Source organism: Prionailurus viverrinus, chromosome A1, assembly GCF_022837055.1.
Source record: "Prionailurus viverrinus isolate Anna chromosome A1, UM_Priviv_1.0, whole genome shotgun sequence".
Taxonomy (NCBI): Eukaryota; Metazoa; Chordata; class Mammalia; order Carnivora; family Felidae; genus Prionailurus; species Prionailurus viverrinus.
Window position 1 is genome coordinate 156,637,462 of NC_062561.1, and position 18,161 is coordinate 156,655,622.

At 39.5% G+C, this 18,161-nt stretch overlaps 2 protein-coding genes across 5 annotated transcripts in view; both read right to left on the bottom strand.

The window, feature by feature from the left end:
* The window catches only part of FAM172A (family with sequence similarity 172 member A), a 444,471-nt gene that overhangs the window by 131,779 nt on the left and 294,531 nt on the right, over nucleotides 1–18,161 (bottom strand). The window lies entirely within an intron of this gene.
* POU5F2 (POU domain class 5, transcription factor 2) lies at nucleotides 1,175–3,226 on the bottom strand. The gene is given in 3 exon segments (XM_047877351.1): nucleotides 1,175–2,525; nucleotides 2,528–2,779; nucleotides 2,782–3,226. Coding segments are annotated over 3 exon segments (1,008 nt in total). The 3' UTR covers nucleotides 1,175–2,214.

Here is an 18,161-nt window from a genome sequence, read left to right on the forward strand (position 1 = left end):
TACTTGCCTTGTCTAAAGAAAACATGAGATAAAGGAAACATTTGATAAAAGAAATATTTCGGAATGATGGTGAAGATCTTATTGAGTGGCTGGAATTCGTGTTTTTAATTGACATTAGTGGAAATCTGGAAAATACGGAGACTCTGGACTACTGTTTGACTTTTGCCTCTGCCAACCATTCCACTGAAAATGTTTTCACTCTAGTATCACTGACACCTTTGCTAGCGACATGGTATATCTGACTTGATTTTATGTTATTTTGATCTCTGTATTTTGATACTGTTCAGCACTGACATCACATTGTTGGTTTTCTCCCAATTCTAAGGGCAGTTCAATTCTTAGTTTTGGGGGGTTTTATTATTAAGGTTTCTACTCATAATCTTAAATCTTTGAAAAACCTGAAATCCTTTAAAGATCAAAGTTTCCCTAAGGTCCAGCCTTTTCTCTTTACATAGTCAAGTCAAGAGGACGAGTGATGGAAAAATCGCATTTTAAGTTATGTGAAGGCTGATCAATGACACAACGTGGTGCTTGCCTAACCAGAGGTGCAGCAGCTGTGTGCAAGACACAGCTGTGCAGGTGCTGAGGCAGGTCCTTGGAGTTGTTCCCGAAATCAAAAGCCCATTACCAATTCTCCAAATACGCAGGGGCTACAGAATTCAAGAAGCAGCCTGGGTGAAAGAGAGCCTCCTCATATCTTTTAGGAGCTGAATGTTGACACAACCACAGTTGTTCATCCCAGCATTAAATACTACCTGGCCCTCTGCAGAAACATCTCCCTTTCAAGGTTGTCCAGAAGGGCTGTCTGGGAAAAGGAAGAAATGAGACTGGTGCTCTGTGACTTTTACTGGGAGAGTCCAAGAATAAGTGTAGTCATCTGTTGAATCTAAAGTTTGTCTCTATCTTCACAAACCTCTATGTATCATCAGTATTTTAACTTCAAACACTGACCAGAGAAAAATATACATCGTGAGAAATCAGAGAAAACTAGAAAAAAGCAATTAATAGAAATAAAAGCTAAAAGTTAATTAATTATAAAATAAAATAAAAACAGCAGTAAATAAGATAAACATTTTTACAAATACTTGGTCTTTGAAAATACCTATAGATAAATATTTTGTAAGAACTGATTAAGGGGAAAAAAAGGAGAAAGAAAAAACTGGCAGATTAGTAATTAAGAAGACTCATATATAATATTTAGTGATGGAATCAGAAAGCAATAAATATTATATGCAGGTATGTCTGTTTAGTATATGATGATCAAAATTTACCAATGTAGAAGGAGAAAACTAGAAAAGACCAATTTCGTAGGAGAGATTGGAAAAGTGGTATAACATATACCATCACAAAAACCAGGGAATGTTGACTCAACCATCACAGATATTCTCTAAGATGCATATCTGAGTTCAAAAGAAAGTAAGGAAAACAGCCAGGTAATAAACCAAATGGAGCTGAGAACCAGAGAAGTAAGCTGGAGCTGAGGCTGAGCAAGTGTTGTCCACCTTGCCAACCTCAGTAAGAAAGGGGTTCCAAACACAATGACCTGGGCAGGACTGTGGATAAACCAGTGGGATTCCATAAGGTGGAGATCTGGATTGAGACCTCCACCTGAAACTGAGCACTCTAAATGAAAAGGTGAATAGGAGGAAAAAAAAAAAAAAGCATCTTTCAAGAAAGGGAGGAGCACAAGAAAACACTTGTATTTCAGCATGGTCCCTTGGGTAGGTATTGTGTACTCTTTCTGTACCTCAACCTCAAACCTTCCCCCAGAGGTTACTATTATCTTGGACTCTATGTTTATTTTTACATAAAGTTCTGCTTGGTTTTGATTAAAAAAAAAAAAGGTATACTGAAATAATCTTCTGTGTTTGAATTTTTCATCCAATGGTGTGTTTATAAGGAAAAAAATCCGATGTTTACTGATAATCACAAGGAATAACAGACACAAGTAATTTTCAATTAATAACAGAGAGAGAGAGAAACAAAATATCCTAAACCATATACGTAATGTACCTTAAAGTCAATGCTAGGTAAAAACACTGGAATAATAAACTTCAACTTCCCTCCCCTGAATTTCCTAAACAACTCCCAAACCATACCTTAAGTATTAACCTCTTTAGACAGTTAATGGAGCTCTTAATGTTAACAGCCCTGAAATGAACTTCAGGCATCACCCATTTCCCCAGTTCAGCTCTGCCCAGAAGGGCGGGCCCCTCAGTTTGAAAGCCTGGAGTAGCCAAGAGGGGTGGCTGGGGCAGAGAGGTGGGTCCCCTTCACAGGGTAAGGGGTGAAGTGTATAAAATAGGGCTCTTCATAGCAGGGGGAACCAAAATGGGGCCCTGATGCCAGAGGAAAGCATACCGGCCCCCCTGGGAAAGGAGGCCACCCCCCTGCCCCCACATCCTCCTGTGGGGAGAAATCAATGGTTGGCTGACCATCCATCTTGTTCCGATTATAGAACCAAACTCGGACCAGTTCCTTCTGTAGCCGGAGCTGCCCAGCGATGCGGCTGATTTGCTGGGGTGTGGCTTCCGGCACTGCAAGAAGAGTTTCTCTAGATAGTTTACGATGCGTCGCTCCCTGCTTTCCTGTCTTCGCTTCCGAGCCTGCTGCAGGATCATCTCTATTTTGCATACACCCATAAAGTTCTTGGTGTCCACTTCCTCCAGCCACATTTTCATCAACAGTCCCAACTTCCACATGTTGGCGATGCTGAGCTGCTGGGCCTCAAAGCGGCAGACAGTTGTCTGGCTAAGAACCTTTCCAAAGAGAGCCCCACGGCAAACGCCACGTCGGCCTGTGAGTACCCCAGGGCCATTCTCTTTCGCCTCAGCTCCTTGGCCAGCTGCTCCATCTCTTTCTCTATGGCTGAGACGTCCTCTGGCAGTGCCAACCTTGGGATGCACTGCAGGACGATGTAGGGCCTGGGGAAGGTGCCCTCTGAGGGGCTCGGGAACCAGGCTCCCACCTTGCTAGCTCCGACCCCGGGCGTGCAGGGTGCCATCCCGCCCCGGAATTTGTATGGCAGGGGACCCAGGGGCATCTCCCACACCTCAGGGCCTGGGCTGACCCCCTGCTGGATTCCCGGCTGGACCATCAGCATGCTCAGAGCCGCCTGGGCGGTCAACCAGACCGGAGTGTCAACCCCCACCGGCACCGGTCCTCTGGGCCCGCCCCTACCACTGCCTGGCCGTGGGGAGAAGTATGAGGGCCTGGGTCCCGCCATGGGGTAAGACGGCACCGGAGCAGGGAGTCTGGTAGGAACTGATGGTCCTCGAGGCTTTGGAACAGCCGCCAGCCTTGCCCTCGAGCCCCGCCCCCTAGTGGGCAGAGATGGAGGTGCAGGTGAGAGAAACTGAGGCCAGGGGTGTATTTGGGCAGGGGTGAGGAAATCTAGTAGACCTACCAGTAATCCCTTGGGTCTGCAGGATTAAACGAGTGGGTTTCCCACCCTGGTCTATGCTTCTAACTCCCTCCGTGGTATAGGTCTCTCTCTCTCTCTGGCTTTGTACTTTGAAGAGGTCTGGGATCTCAGTCACTGCCTCCATCCTCTCCCTGAAGGGAACCTAGGCATTTTCTAACAGCTCTTCAGAACTCCAGTATCGAATCCTTTTCCTCCACATTATCTGTGGAGGAACCACCCCTTTTGGCTTCACAAATATTTGTTGAACATCTATATACCAGGTATTGCTGGGACCATTCCTAAATTCATTAACCATCCCCTCACTGCTATCATTGTGGTCACAAGCACTGCCAATAGCCTTCCCTGCCCATCTTCAGTTCCTGTGCTCTAAGAAACCTAAGCATTCCTCCCTAAATTTCTTCTAGTGTCTGTCAGTTAACTGTCAGCTTCTACTCCCAGCCCTCACGCTTTGTCATTGTACTCTCTCACCGGGGCTGAGTTTCTTGACTAATTATTCATGTTTCCCCCCACCAGCCCCCCAGAGCCTTTGCTCTGCAGCCTACCTCAGCTTCCTGGTCTGGTTTCCACATACAACAGAGACTTCTATGTTTCGTCTTTCTCCCCCTCTGGAGACAGGTCTCAGAATAGGCCCGACCTGCTGTTCCCCACTGAAGATGCTCCCTTTAATACCTGCTTCACCAACATCAGGCTCCCCTATCCCTGGCCCCTTTCCCATCAGAGACCCAAGGATCTGAGAATATTTGTCCCTCCACCATGTCCCCATCTCAAGCATCCAGTACTAGGCTTTATGTGAAGAAAGTTAAGGAAGGAGTGGGAGAAGATCTGACCTCAGGTTCAAAGCTTCCAAGGAAGAGCTTTGGGAAGGGGGAAGACAGTCACCTTGGCTGGACAATCCCAGCCTCTTACCCTTTCACTTTCTAACTGAACCATGATGTGGCTTTGCCCTATCGACATCTACTGAAATTGGCCTTCTTGAAGTTATTGCCAACCTTCCAAATGTCAAATCTGATGGCCTTTTAAAAATTCTCATCCTATTAAAATTCTCTGCAGTATCTGACAAGGCTGACTACTCTTCTTGCTCCTTCTTTTTAAATTTCCATGACATGCTGGTAAGAGCCAAATTTGTATTTTAGCCCTGACTCCTAATATCCAATTCTGTATTTCCCACTGCCCCAAATCAAATTCATTATTTGCATTCCTAAAACTGCCTCTCCTCCAGGGCTCCCCGAGTTGGTTAATGGCTTTATCACCCACTCAGTCACCCAAGCTTAGACGCAGAAACTGTTCTTGACCTTTCCCATTTCTTCCTCCCCCCTCTCTTCCTTCTTTCCCAGCCTCATCTACCACACTCTCCCTGCTTGCATTCCATCTTGCTCAGTGAGAATATCTCACTTTGCACTAAAGATGTTACACTTTTCACGACTATTATACCTTTATTCATGCTGGCCCTTCTGTCTGAAATGGCTTCCCTTTGCTTTTTGGTCTCATTCATTCAGGATTCTGCTCAAATGTCATCTCATTAGAGGCCTTCTCTGACTATCCTATCTAAAATAGTAACCGTTATCACTCTCTGTTCCCCTTATTAAAGCTTTGTTTTGTGTTATTAATAGGCATCACTACCTAATATATAATTATTTGTCATATGCTTATTGTAGGTTTCTCTGCTGCAAAGAGAACAGGGACTTTGTCCAGTTCACTGCAGTGTCTATGGTGCCTACAACTGTGCCTGGCTCATAGAAGGTGCTCAGTAAACATTCCCTGAATAAATGAAGCATGCTCTATTTCCAGCCACCTTTAAGATGCAGTTTAGAAGTGGGGTGCCTGGGTGGCTCAGTTGGTTGAGCGTCCAACTTCGGCTCAAGTCATGATCTCGTGCTTGTGGGTTTGAGCCCTGCATCAGGCTCCATGCTGACAGCTCAGAACCTGGAGCCTGCTTTGGATTCTGTGTCTCCTTCTCTCTCTGCCCCTCCCCTGCCCACACTGTGTCTTTCTTTGTCTCTCAAAAAATAAAACATAAAAAAAATTTAAGATGCAGTTTAGAAGTGACCTGATGGTGAAACCTACTCCCGCGTAGAGTTAGTTCCTGCTTTTGTAGTGCTCCCCTTATTTGATATATGTATGTTTTTATTATAACATTTATCAGTAATTTTTATTTTATGTCTCTCACCCTCCATCTAGAGTGTGAGGCACTTAAGGGCATGTAGGTGTTATAAAAGTCTGGAACATAATAGACCCCTGACTGATACACTGTTTAATAAGTGTTTGCTGAATGAGTGAATGAATTCTCACCTTTACAATTCTGAGAGTAAAGCACATTTAGTTCCAGAGTAACAACAAGAAACTTGACCCTCTCAGGAGCATCTCTATTCTTTCTCTCTTGTACTAGAACAAGGCCCTTAAACACGAGATTGGGGGTAGTAGTACCGTGAGACTAAATTTAACACAACACTACAGGTAACAAGGTCATAGATGTGACCTTGAAGCAATGGTAAAGGGAAAAAGAGTTGGGAAGTCAACTGCCATCTTTGTATGTGATTGCTGTCTGCATCTCAACTGTAGCCTTGGCTAGAATGTATGCTGGTAAAGAGCAAGGTCCTTGTCTGTCTAGTTCAATGCGAGATCCTCACCACCTGAAAGTGTATCTGGCACAGAGGAGGAAACTAATCAATACCTCTTTAATGTTAAAGAAATGAATCGGTGTAGCATTAATGATGAGAAGACATCCATATTTGCTTTAAGTTAGGTTTCAAGATGACAGTCTACCAAAAATAGTTTACAAGATACAACATTTCACTTAAGAATAATTTCGCTATTATCTTTCCAGGTATACACGCATGCTATTCCTTTTTCAAAATTACAAAGCAACCAGTGTCTGCTAAACAGAATGGAAAGTGGATCACAAAGAGGAATAAGAGACAGCAATTATATAAATTAAAACCCACATATTGAAACCAGCCCATTTGCAGGAGAGAACCATAGAGAAAAGGTTCATTAGTTGTCTAAACACAATAGCTGGAGAAAAATATTTTTAGTGAATTGGAAAAAAAAAGTGAATTCAAGTAAATTTGAGGAAAGATTATATTAAATGAGTGAAAAACATAGTAGCTAAAAACATTTCCTAAATGAAGAAGTAAAGCTATATTAACTTGATGGGTTTTAAAATTAACTTGGGTGCTTTCAATTAAGGCTTTCTCTGTACTTGGGCAGATTTCATCAGCCAACATGCCTATCTCCCGTTAATGCATGTGGGCCGCCACAAATAAAAGCCCATATTCTTAAGAGAAGTCTTGACATCTCCATAAAAGTATATTTAATATGCTAGGGAAATGGAGCGATCAGGGGGAAAAAAACAACAAACAGGAGCATATTTGGTTGGAAGAGAAAACAGAGATCAGAAGAAGGCAGGTGATGGGTATGCCCAAGACAACCAGCAATGCTTGGGCTGGGGCGCTTGAAAGGCTAATCCATCACCTTCAACAAATACAGAGACCTCTTAGTGAGTGATTAGATTACAATGTACGAAGCAGGCCAGTCTTATCCATAGGGAATTACAAAGTAAGGATAAGAAACACATGGTCCCAGGCTCCTGTGTATTTATAATCTAAATGGGGAAGGAGAAAAACTGTCAGGAGAACAGGACAGCTACATTTGCTCAAAGAGAAGTTAACCATTTTCTATTATTAGGATCTTGGGAGTTAAGAGAAGTTGGTTTTTAAGCAGAAATGCACAAAGCACCAGGATTTGTATTATTAGGCTCTCCGTAAGTATTATCTATTCTAAGACAGCAAAACCGGCTGCCAAGATCCACTAATGGTAAGAAGCAGGAAATTGTGGAGGCAAAGTTAATAATAAACATTCTTATAGGGCTTGCTTCAAGTTTCATCCCTTTGGGAAGTTTTGCCCATACACTGGGGACCACAGTGGTCTCCCTTGGCCCCGAACTTACTGCATTTCCACTTAGATAAATTGGCAGCCTTAAAAGTTAGCTGGAGTTTCATGTCTTACCTTCCCACCTAGGAAATATGATATCTCCTATGGACATTATAGACACCATTCTTTTTGTACTTATGGGCCAAAGCATGTGCTAATGCATGAGCTATCCACAGTGTTCTCAGTATGGTATGTGCATAAAGACACCTGGATGTGAAGGAGATCCGGCTTTCACTCACACTATCCTGTTGGTCAGTTATCTTATTGGCTAGGAAGGTGATCTTCGCTTCCTCATCTCTCCAAATAACACCTCTCCCAAAGCTGCTCATGCTCCAGACAGAGGAGAGGGCTTTGTTCAAGAATATATGAGAAACGTCATTTCTCTAGCAGAGGAACAAAACCAAAACAAAACAAACATTTTGAATGTAATTAAATCAACAGAGTAGACTGCGAGATCTAAGAATGATGAACAAGTCAGGCAGAGAGGGTAAGGCAGATTGGATGGTGCTATTTTCAGAGTTTCCTCCACTCGGCAGGTGTCCTAATAACCTAGCACTGACCATGCATCAGGGTGTAAAGGCACTGTTCACCTGAAGGGCAGGTGTAGGTCCCCAAGAACCACATTAGTCAAGGAGCAGGACAAAAGGCAAAGGTAGGAGACAAGATCCAAGCACTCGGAGGTTTGTTTCTCTCTGGGTCTAGGAAGTAAAGTCAGGCATCCGGGAAAACTGTGGCAACTGAGGATAGTAAGGAAAGATGCCTCGCAACTTCCAGTGAGAGAGTCAACACCACACCTTACAACAATTTAGTTCATTGAAAACTACCTCAAAATACATGGAAATGATTAAACCGTTAAACCTTTGTGTGGATTTTTAAGTAAAAAAGTGCATTAAGACAAAGTGAGGCATCAAAGATAAATTAAGCAATTAAGACATAAGTGTACCTGCAGGTAAAGTGCACAGAATAATACTGAAGTTGTGAGGCACCTGAGTGGCTTAGTCAGTTTTGTGTCTGGCTCAGGTCATGATTTCACCGTTTGTGGGAGCCCCGCATTAGGCTCTGTGCTGACAGCTCAGAGCCTGGAGTCTGCTTTGGATTCTCTCTCTCTCTGTCTCTCTGTCTCTCTTTCTGCCCCTCCCCTGCTTGTACTCTCTCTCTGTCTCTCAAAAATAAACGTTAAAAAATAAAAATGTTAAAAAAGAAATGCGTAAAATAGATTAATAGCACTGTTCGGCACAGGAGAGAGTAGAAGACAAGAACAGGGTGAAAGGACAGCTACTGATGGCCAAACGCTTTACTCATAAAATATGTAGAGAAAAACTAGAATGTAGTAGGACTACCGACATAGAATCTCTTCATTATCTTACTTTCAGATTCAGATTATGAAGGGCTTTTTTTGTTGTTGTTGTTACTTCTTTTTGTTATTAAAAAAAAAAATGACTCTGCTGTGATATAATTGCTGCTTAGAAGTAAAAGTTCATGACACAGATGTAAAACAACCACATAGCCAGAGGCTACAAAGTGGTTTTGCGTATATGGGGAAAAATCCTTCCATTATATTTTGTAGAGCTGCAGTGTTCATGAACTATGAACTTCCTGTGCTATAAAATAATATTAAATATAAAAACTCTACAGCCTTCACCAGAAGCCTCAAAGAATTTTAAATGTCTATCTGTATAAGGCAGGAAGAGCAACTGAGCTGAGCAGGGCTGAGTTGAAAGGCACTCTGGTGATGAGTCAGGTATATTCACAGATAGTCACAGATAGATAAAGTGTAAAGGTTCTTGTTATGTCAAGTGGGATTTAAACAAACTTTTTAGCTGAGTTTGCCCTTGTTACACAAGAAAAGCTTTAAGGATGTTCTTGCATTGATTAGTCTAGTCACTGTTCTTCTGCATTCAAATTTGTACTCTCCTTACACTGTAGAGCAAGAGACACACAACTTGTTTAATGAAAAATATTCCATTATATTGAGTAGTAAAACACACCTAACAGAAATGACAACTTATGACCAAGGAAACCAGTAATTCAGGAGGTGATATGGCCTCAGAGAAGTAAATGAGAAGTAGAGGAGAATTTCTGTTTATAGGAGATAATTCTTTTAGGCACTGTATTTTTTTTTTCTTTGTTAAAGAAATTCCAAATTAATTGATCTTGGTGCCATTACCATCGCAATATTTGGAGTCTCTGAATTTCCCTGGAATCTCCTTAGGAAACTATGAACTAAAGCAGACCTAACAGAGACACTTATATCTTTTCTGGAAAAATGAACACTTATGTTCAGTAACATGAAATGCAATAACGACCACGGAAAAGAGGTAGTACCAGACTTAAAATTTTAAGTTCCAACACAGTAACTCTATCTAAATATATAAATTAAAAACTCCTTTTAGCATTTTAAACCCGACAAAGTCCCTGGTTTCAGACAGTGAGGTAGTAAGTCAAGTTATTACCTGAATCCTCCTCAAAGTCATCTCACTGTGATTCCAAAGGTCTTAAAGAGAACCAACCAGGCTATCAACGTCTCTTCTGAGCAGAACACTCATGCCCAAACCCACATTTATTTCTCTAGAGTTCACTGCAGCTCTCAGTAGCCTGTTCTCCATTCTAGGTGTGTGCACATAACATCAGGCAGATGAAGGTTTCATCTTCTGAAAGCCTCAGAACTCTGGGAAGCAATTATGTCAAAGCAGCTATGTGTGAATGGAGAAATGAAAGCAAGATTTCCATTATCATTATGTATTTAATGAAAATTTAACGGTTTTTTGGAATGTCCAACTCTACATTCACAAGGCTCCAGAAGTATAAAAAGGTATATAGTGAAAATGCACAGCATTTATTTTTAATTTTTATTTTGTTGCCAATCATGGCATCATTTCCAAGTGTTAACTTGGTTAACTTCCAGCTAGAATTTTACATTTTGCTTACACAGAATTTCTTGTAATAATTTAAATTCAAGAAAGACATTTGTCTTTTATGATTGACAGGAATGTAGATGAAACATAAGGAAGAAACCAATGAATTTAAAGAAGTTTCTCACAGGGATATGTTCTAGGGCAGGTGTCATTCTGAAAGAAAAACAATTTATTAAAGAACCAAGCGTCTTTCAGGGAGCGTGGAAGAACAGGACATTAGCAAGAAGAATGAAAGGGAAAAGGGTCAGCGTGGAATTTTAGTAGATTAAGGACAATGAAGAAATGAGGTTGAATACTAAAGAACAGGCAAACTGAGGATAAATACTGTATTTCAATAGAAGATGCATGGGGAGGCTCTAAGAGTTAACGCTGTGAAAAGACATGACTGGAATCAGGACTTAGTCTAGAAAATACAAAGATACAAGCAGGAGAGAAATGACAGAAATTTTTTAATTCTCAATATTGAAAAAAACTGAACAATTTCTCTAAAACTGTAGAACTTGACTTGCTGGATAAAACAATTTCTAATAATAATAACTATAGGAAGTCCTTGCTCTGCACAGTATAAAATGACTATAAAAAATGACCATGTAAGTTGAAACCATGCACAGTTATCATGACAATCAATGGGAAAAACTATGGTTGTTCCATGACCTTAAAATTTTTTTTTTTTGTCAAAACATAAAAATCCACCTGTGGCCAGCAAAAAACATGTAGGGGAATTAAAAAAAAAATGGTAAAAACAACTGTATTTAGTACACTGTAATTTAAAGCATTAGAAACAGAGGCACCTGGGTGGCTCAGTCAGTTAAGCGTCTGACCTCAGCTTAGGTCATGATCTTGCGGTACGTGAGTTAGGGCCCCGCATCAGGCTCTGTGCTGACAGTGCAGAGCATGGAGCCTGCTTTGGATTCTGTGTCCCCTCCTCTACTTGTGCTCTGTCTCGCTCTCTCAAAAATAAATAAATGTTAAAAAGAATTTAAAACATTAGAAACAGTGAGAATGAAAATGTTCTATTTCTTGGTAAAAAACTTACCAAAGTTGTTTGAACAGTGCTTGCCTTCTCCTCATGGAACTTATGATAGAGTTCAAGCAAATCTTTTCTATGCCTTGGCTAATTTTCATACTCCTAAGTTTGGATCAGCTTCCAGCATTTTATCCTTCGCACTTCCAATGTCGTGAAATACCTCTGAGCATTCATTTCATGTGGAGTGTTTTTTGCTAGCGTCACTCTCTCCGGGACATCTTCATCTTTTTCGTCACAAACACTTTACAATTTTACTTCCTGCATTCCATTTCTTTGCTGCACTTTCATCTTTGTTGGCCAGGTCTCTTTTGGTCATCTATTTTTATAAAATGGAAGATAATGCTATCTGTGCATAAACTGAATAACAGATATGCAGTGGCCAGTGAAAAATTAGAAACAAGTGATGTGACTGGCTGCTGATCACGATGTGCTTCTGTTATTTACATAGAGATTTGTACTGAATGCAATCATTCCCAGTTAATACATTGGGGTAACTGAAATGTGAACCTTGTTTTGTGTGTGTGTGTGGGGCGGGGGGAATTTGGCGTTATTTAACTCAACTATGGTAACTGAAATTTGGGTATTTGGGACCATGCAAAGTGAAGAATGACTATTTACTGAGCCTCACCTATATGCCAGGAATTTTAACAGTCCTATATGGATGGTTTCAGTTAATTCTGACCACAACCCGATGAGATGGTACTAGTGTTATCCCTATTTTATAGGCAGTGTGATTATAAATCTTCATCTGATCATATTATACAATTAATTCTCCTACATATTTGGGAGAATACAAACTACCCACAGTCATGACAAATCCAAAGCTTTTACTCATAAGTGGTGACTTACTACGATTAAAGATTTGAAATGACAAGTAATATATTCATTTGAAACAGGTATCTGAAGTAAAAAGTCAGGGTCTCACAATAGCATGGAAGGAAGGTGGACAGTTTCAGAAGATGTGCTAACTCTTAGTGGCAGTGGGGTACCAGTCAATAAAGGAGGATGTCAGGGAACTAAGAATTACTCTTGGGTCCTGAAGGAGTTTACCATATGTCCTTAACTTTCCTCCCCACTCCATATATTTCAATGAACGCTCTCTATTTAGGAACAAAGAGAATCTTTGCAATAAACAGAAGACTTTTTGCTAGGAGACCACAAACTCCTTGAGGGGCAAGAGGCACATCTATCAATCTTTACACTGTTAGTCTAGACTAGTGCCTAGTACATATTAAGTGCTCAATAAATCTTTATGGAATTAAGGAACACATATTTACAGTTAGTTTCTTGCCTCAAAACAACCAAGAATAACTCAAGTTTGTGGAAAGACAGAAAGCTAGACTCTAATTTTAGGGGAAACTAATTAATTAGAAATTATTAATTGGTAAAAATAACTAAATTTGGGTTTTCTGAAATTTGGGCTTTGCCACATATGTTGATTTTATATGCTTGATGTTATTTCTGAAGAAAAGCAAAACGAAGTAACTCTGAGAGACTGTTCTTCCATATTGGTGCTGCAAAAATTGGAACTACAAAGGTTATAGAAGACTGTACTTTCACTATAAAATTCAAACTGCATATCATCTAATTCCACAAGTAGCTTTCCCACCGTTTCTCACTAATGTTTCTCAAATATTGGTTATGTTTATTTTTTAAAAAAAAATTTTAAAGTTTATTTATTTTTGAGAGACAGAGGGAGACAGAGCACAGAGGAGGGGCAGAGAGAGAGGGAGACACAGAATCCAAAGCAGGCTCCAGGTTCTGAGTTGTCAGTGCACAGCCCAACATGGGGCTCCAACCCATGAACCATGAGATCATGCCCTGAGCTGAAGTCAGATGCTTACCTGACTGAGCCACCTAGGTGCCCCAAATATTGGTTATATTTAATCACTTGTATTTGTGGCCTTAAGTCAACCATCTCTTTTTCAAAGCTTAATCATTTTCCTTGTGGAAACTAAGCAGGAAAGGTATGGCTACTTTGCCACATAAATTAAAATGGGAAGAAACACTAAAATTTTTTGAAGGCAATTTACTAAAAGGAAATAAAAGTAAAAATCTGAAATAATTCATATTTGCTTTCTAAACATACCTCAAGTATTTGCTAAAACTAGAAGAATCTCTAAGCCAATACTGAATTTAGTAGATTATTAGCAATTTTTAATTTAAGGTCTCTTACAAGAGTCTCATTTATAGAGATCTTTGCTATACAAAGCTTAAAACGATGTTTATGTTTCTTTGCCCAAATTTTCAACAAGTAACTTCTAAGTATTTTAGAAATTAAGAAATTATGTAATACAACTGAATTCTGTCAAGGATTGTGTCATGAGATTATTCAAAATATCTATACACTAGCTGGCATAAAATTTCTTTATTTATTGGCATAACATATTGAATACTTGGGGTGAGATCCGTATGAGTGAAGGGATATTAATAAACAATATGGACAGAAATTCCATACCAATTCTCAAGGAATATTTAGACATCATGTATCTGTTAAATCAATTCTAGTACCTAAAAACTGAACTCACTCATCAAGTTATCTCTCAAAATTTATCATTAAATAGAACTATTTTCCTCTAAAAAAGGGCTATCTTTTTAAAAATATGATGAAACAAAAACTTAAAAAATACTATGACTTCTTTTAAAGTACTGATAACGAACTTAGAACATCTTGGTATTTTATACACTGAAAATATCTGGCCTGCCTATGGTACCTAATGTTCACTTTGAATTTTCACCTTGGTACTAATGCATTTATATTTTAGATGTTTCTGATCACTTTTAGAAAGCAATACAGTTTTTCTGAAGAGTTCTGTGTTCCGGGTAATTTTGTCAGCAGATTTGTCACTGGTGACTTGATGTCCGGCTCTGACAAGACACACAGAGCGGGCAGGGTGGGTGCAGATGGAAGCAGACACAGAATGTGTGGCTAAGGGCAGAGACCTTGTGGCTTGAGGGAGGCACAAAGTGCACAAAGAGGAGTGACGGGCCGTGGACCCAGGCAAACCACACAGGTCAGGCAGGGAGGGGCGGGCAGAGACGGTGGGCTGGGGGAGATGTGATGCCACAGGCTGCAGACAGAGACTCTAGGTGGGGGGACTGAAGCCAGGGAGACACAGAAGCCAAAAACTGTAAGGAAAGAATCAGACACAGAGACTAAGCCAGATGAGAGACAGAGAGTCAGAGGTCAGAATACAGACACAGAGGGAACCATCAAGAGCAGTGACCCAGACCGAAGTGACAGAGGGAAGGAGAAATAGAGGACAAGTGAAGCACAGACAGCCATGGGAAGGGAGAACAATACTTAATATACAGTAAGAAGGGTGAACATTTCTGTCTTAGGTACTACTGGCACTGACTTACTTTTCCAACAATCAGGGACACAGCATTAAGAGTCATGAGACAGTGCTATCGGGACAGTAAATGTAATCGCTCTTACAAATTAACTCAAAATGTATAATTTTCAAGTACAAATACAAATTCATATTATTTGGTTATTTATCCTAAAGCATTCCAAAAATAGTTTAATTTTTTTTTTTATCTTTAAAAGGAAGAGTTAGCTCAGTAAAAGGAGAGTTGTCACCTTTACTGCCAAATTCTTTGAAGGATTTCTCGCAAATTGGTTCAGAAAGCTGTAAAAAACATGGTGGCTATTTTTAATTTTTTTTTAAGTGAGATTTTTGAAGTGCAACTAGTTATATTCTCTGTGATTACTGGAAAACTGAATGAATAAAAAGCAGAGGAAAATATTGGATCTGATTAAGTATATATAATCAGGGAAAATACTAGTGATCTACATAAATATCACATATTTAGATAGGTTATTCTAAATGATTCTCTAATCAGTTATTTCCCCAGAATTCCTGATGCTAGCTAATTATAATGAATGATTCACTGAAAACACAAGAATTTCTGGTGGTCAACTTTTAGAATACTCATCCCTTACATTAACTAATAATTATAAGGTAGCATAGAACAATGAATAGGGAAACTAACTGATGAATAACAGCTACAAGGCCAATTCTACAGTAATGAACAAAAACTGCCTGAAAAGTGCTACTTAGTTAATGAAAACATCACTTAAAAGGATTAGAATGTATATCCTTTGAATGGGAAGAGGAATGCTACAGTTCTTGAGCAGTACACATAGTCAAATAGTGGTACAGTATCATAGATGAGAATATGCCTTGAATTTTAAGTTCTGTTTACAAGGCAAGTATAGATTTTCAATTACCTAATTAATTTGAGCTGTGTCTAAAAACATATTAGACAACTCAACTTGTCTACACATTCTGAATGACACCACATCTAGAAGCAATTACTGTTGATTTTTCATTGCTATCTTTAGAAGCAAGTGATTATTCACTAACAAAGAAGAGATACAACTCTTTCATGTCATTTCCTAAAGATATGTTTTCAGCTGTAAACTGAAGTAAATATTTAGCAAATATTCAGTAAGTTCAGTCACTGTAAAGAGTTAATCTGGACTATTGAAGCAAAGTAAAATTAGGGTTATGTTAGCAGGTTTTCTACAATTGAAATATACCTAGAAATTACTAATTTTCCACTTTCAGTTCTGGAGGGGGAATGGTGCTTGACAGGCATGTGTCATCAACAGCCTCCTTCTACATCCAGAACCAAGATGAGGTCATCTAAATATAGTAAGTTTTCAAGTTTAATTCTTAACCCCTAAGACATCTACTATGGTTCTCTTTTTTCCTTTTTCTTTTTTTAATATTTATGCTATTATCTTTCCAATTTTGAGGTGCCCTGATTTATATCAAGTGTTCTAGATAAAATGAAATATTAGAGAAAGGCCTGTCTCAAGCTATGACAGACAAGGACAAGGAAAAATGAGATGGATACAAGTTCTGGGAGGAAATAAGTTGACAGGCATCACATCTCTAGACTACACAGCTTTAGTGAATCTAGCTTCAGGTATTTCCTTCACAGTAGGTGGAAAAATGAAGCTGTGAGGAGGCAGAGCCTGCCATCCTTGTGAACCTGGTGCAGAGTGACCACAGGTGTGTCAAAATACTGATCCTTTTACCCTGCAGGTCTCCTGGAAGTGGCTCTGTCCCTTCACCCCTGGACATAAGCAACCTTGCCTGTGAAAACCAGGGCACCATATAAATGTTACACTTTTCTATATGTGTAGCTCAAGGAAGAGTGGAGTACCTTAATAACTTGCTCATTCCTATGCTTTATGGTTACCAGAAATCTTAGAGAACTCATAAAATAGATCTGATGAGAAGTTGAGGTTTTCAAGGACCCAGAACAAGAGAATGCTGGGAGGGAATAAGGGTACAGAATTTTGAGCTCAGTAGGTAGCCTGGAATTTAGGAAGGATCTCTAAAGTCAGATGGGCAAGTACTGTCTTTATCAGTGGGAAGTGGCTGGAGAGCAGGACTAGAAGGAATGTCCCAGAAATGTCATCTTCTCAGTGAGGCCTTCTCTGGCCTCCACCTCCACATACTTCAAGTCCTCTCTTCCTGCTTTATATTTCTCCTACCAATTGCCACTATCTAGCATGCTACATGTTTTCCTCATTTATCTTGTTTACTATTTGTCTCCCCTACTAGAATGCAAGCTCTGTAAGGGACCTTTATTTGTTGTAATTCATTGCTACCCCCTTGGCACCTGGAACAACGTCTAGACTGCAGTAAATGTTTGCTGAATGAAGGTGTGCCGACTGAACACACACACCCAGAGAGGCACGTAGGGAGCACAGTTGCTTTCATCCTGTATTTTCTATCTTTCTGTGACTCTGGTTTCTGTGAAATATTTTGTGACCCTTATCAGTGTCACAGAGCACAAACGAAAATATGAACAACTAAGTTATTTGTTGTTTAAGATTAGAATTAGAGACGGGAAAGGAAGGGACAATATGTCTGCAAATGCTTTTTCATTCCCATATGATTAAAATAATAATAGTTTTAAAATGATAGCCTTAAATTCTAAAATGACGAATGAGAATATACAGTACCACATTAGGTTTTTACAGGGCTTTCTTTCTGATGAACTCAAAATGTCCCTCCGGATACTACACAAATTCTTCTTACAACATTTCTACAAGATAAGTGAGGTGGATACTTGCTGTTGCCATTTCATAACAGACATACAAACAACGAGAATGTGGGCTATACAATAAACGATAAACATAGGTCCTACTAACCTGTTATGGAATTTCTTGAATAACAGTGTTTTTAACTGGCTGATTTTACTAGTAGGAAACACCACTAATAGGAGTGGGGCAAATAGTCTGTTGACAGATATTCAAGACCCTTCAAATATTCACCATTCCCTATATGATAAGTGAAAAGTCAGACTTCATTTTAAGTATAAGGTACAACACTGCCAACTTCTAAGTGTGGAGTTGTCAAGCGTAATATTTGTTTTCAAAAGAAAAATAAAAACAACATGACTGTACTGATAATAATGACCATGGATGTGTTAAATACAACTTAAAAATTTTATTGTACCTGTTTTTAAAATACATATATATTCACAGATAAATAACAGTGATAAAATGAATCTACTATGAACAACAGATCTATTTTTTTGTAAAGGGAAACATATTCAGCAATGAAGGAAAAATACCGTCTTAAATGAGTATGTATTTTTACAGGCAATTTCACTGTGATGACCACAGACTTTAGTCAAACAATAAAAACAATATCGCTTAAGAAAAACTTTATAAATTAGAAAGAAGGGGGAAAAAAAGACTTCACTAAATTGAATGCAGAGTCTAGATATCCATTATTAACTTGGGCTTGGAGAATTTTAGGTGTTTCCAAGGTACAGCAACAAGCTTTGGTTATTTCCATTTGAACTTCCTGCCGTCCCTCAAGTGCCATCACCTCAA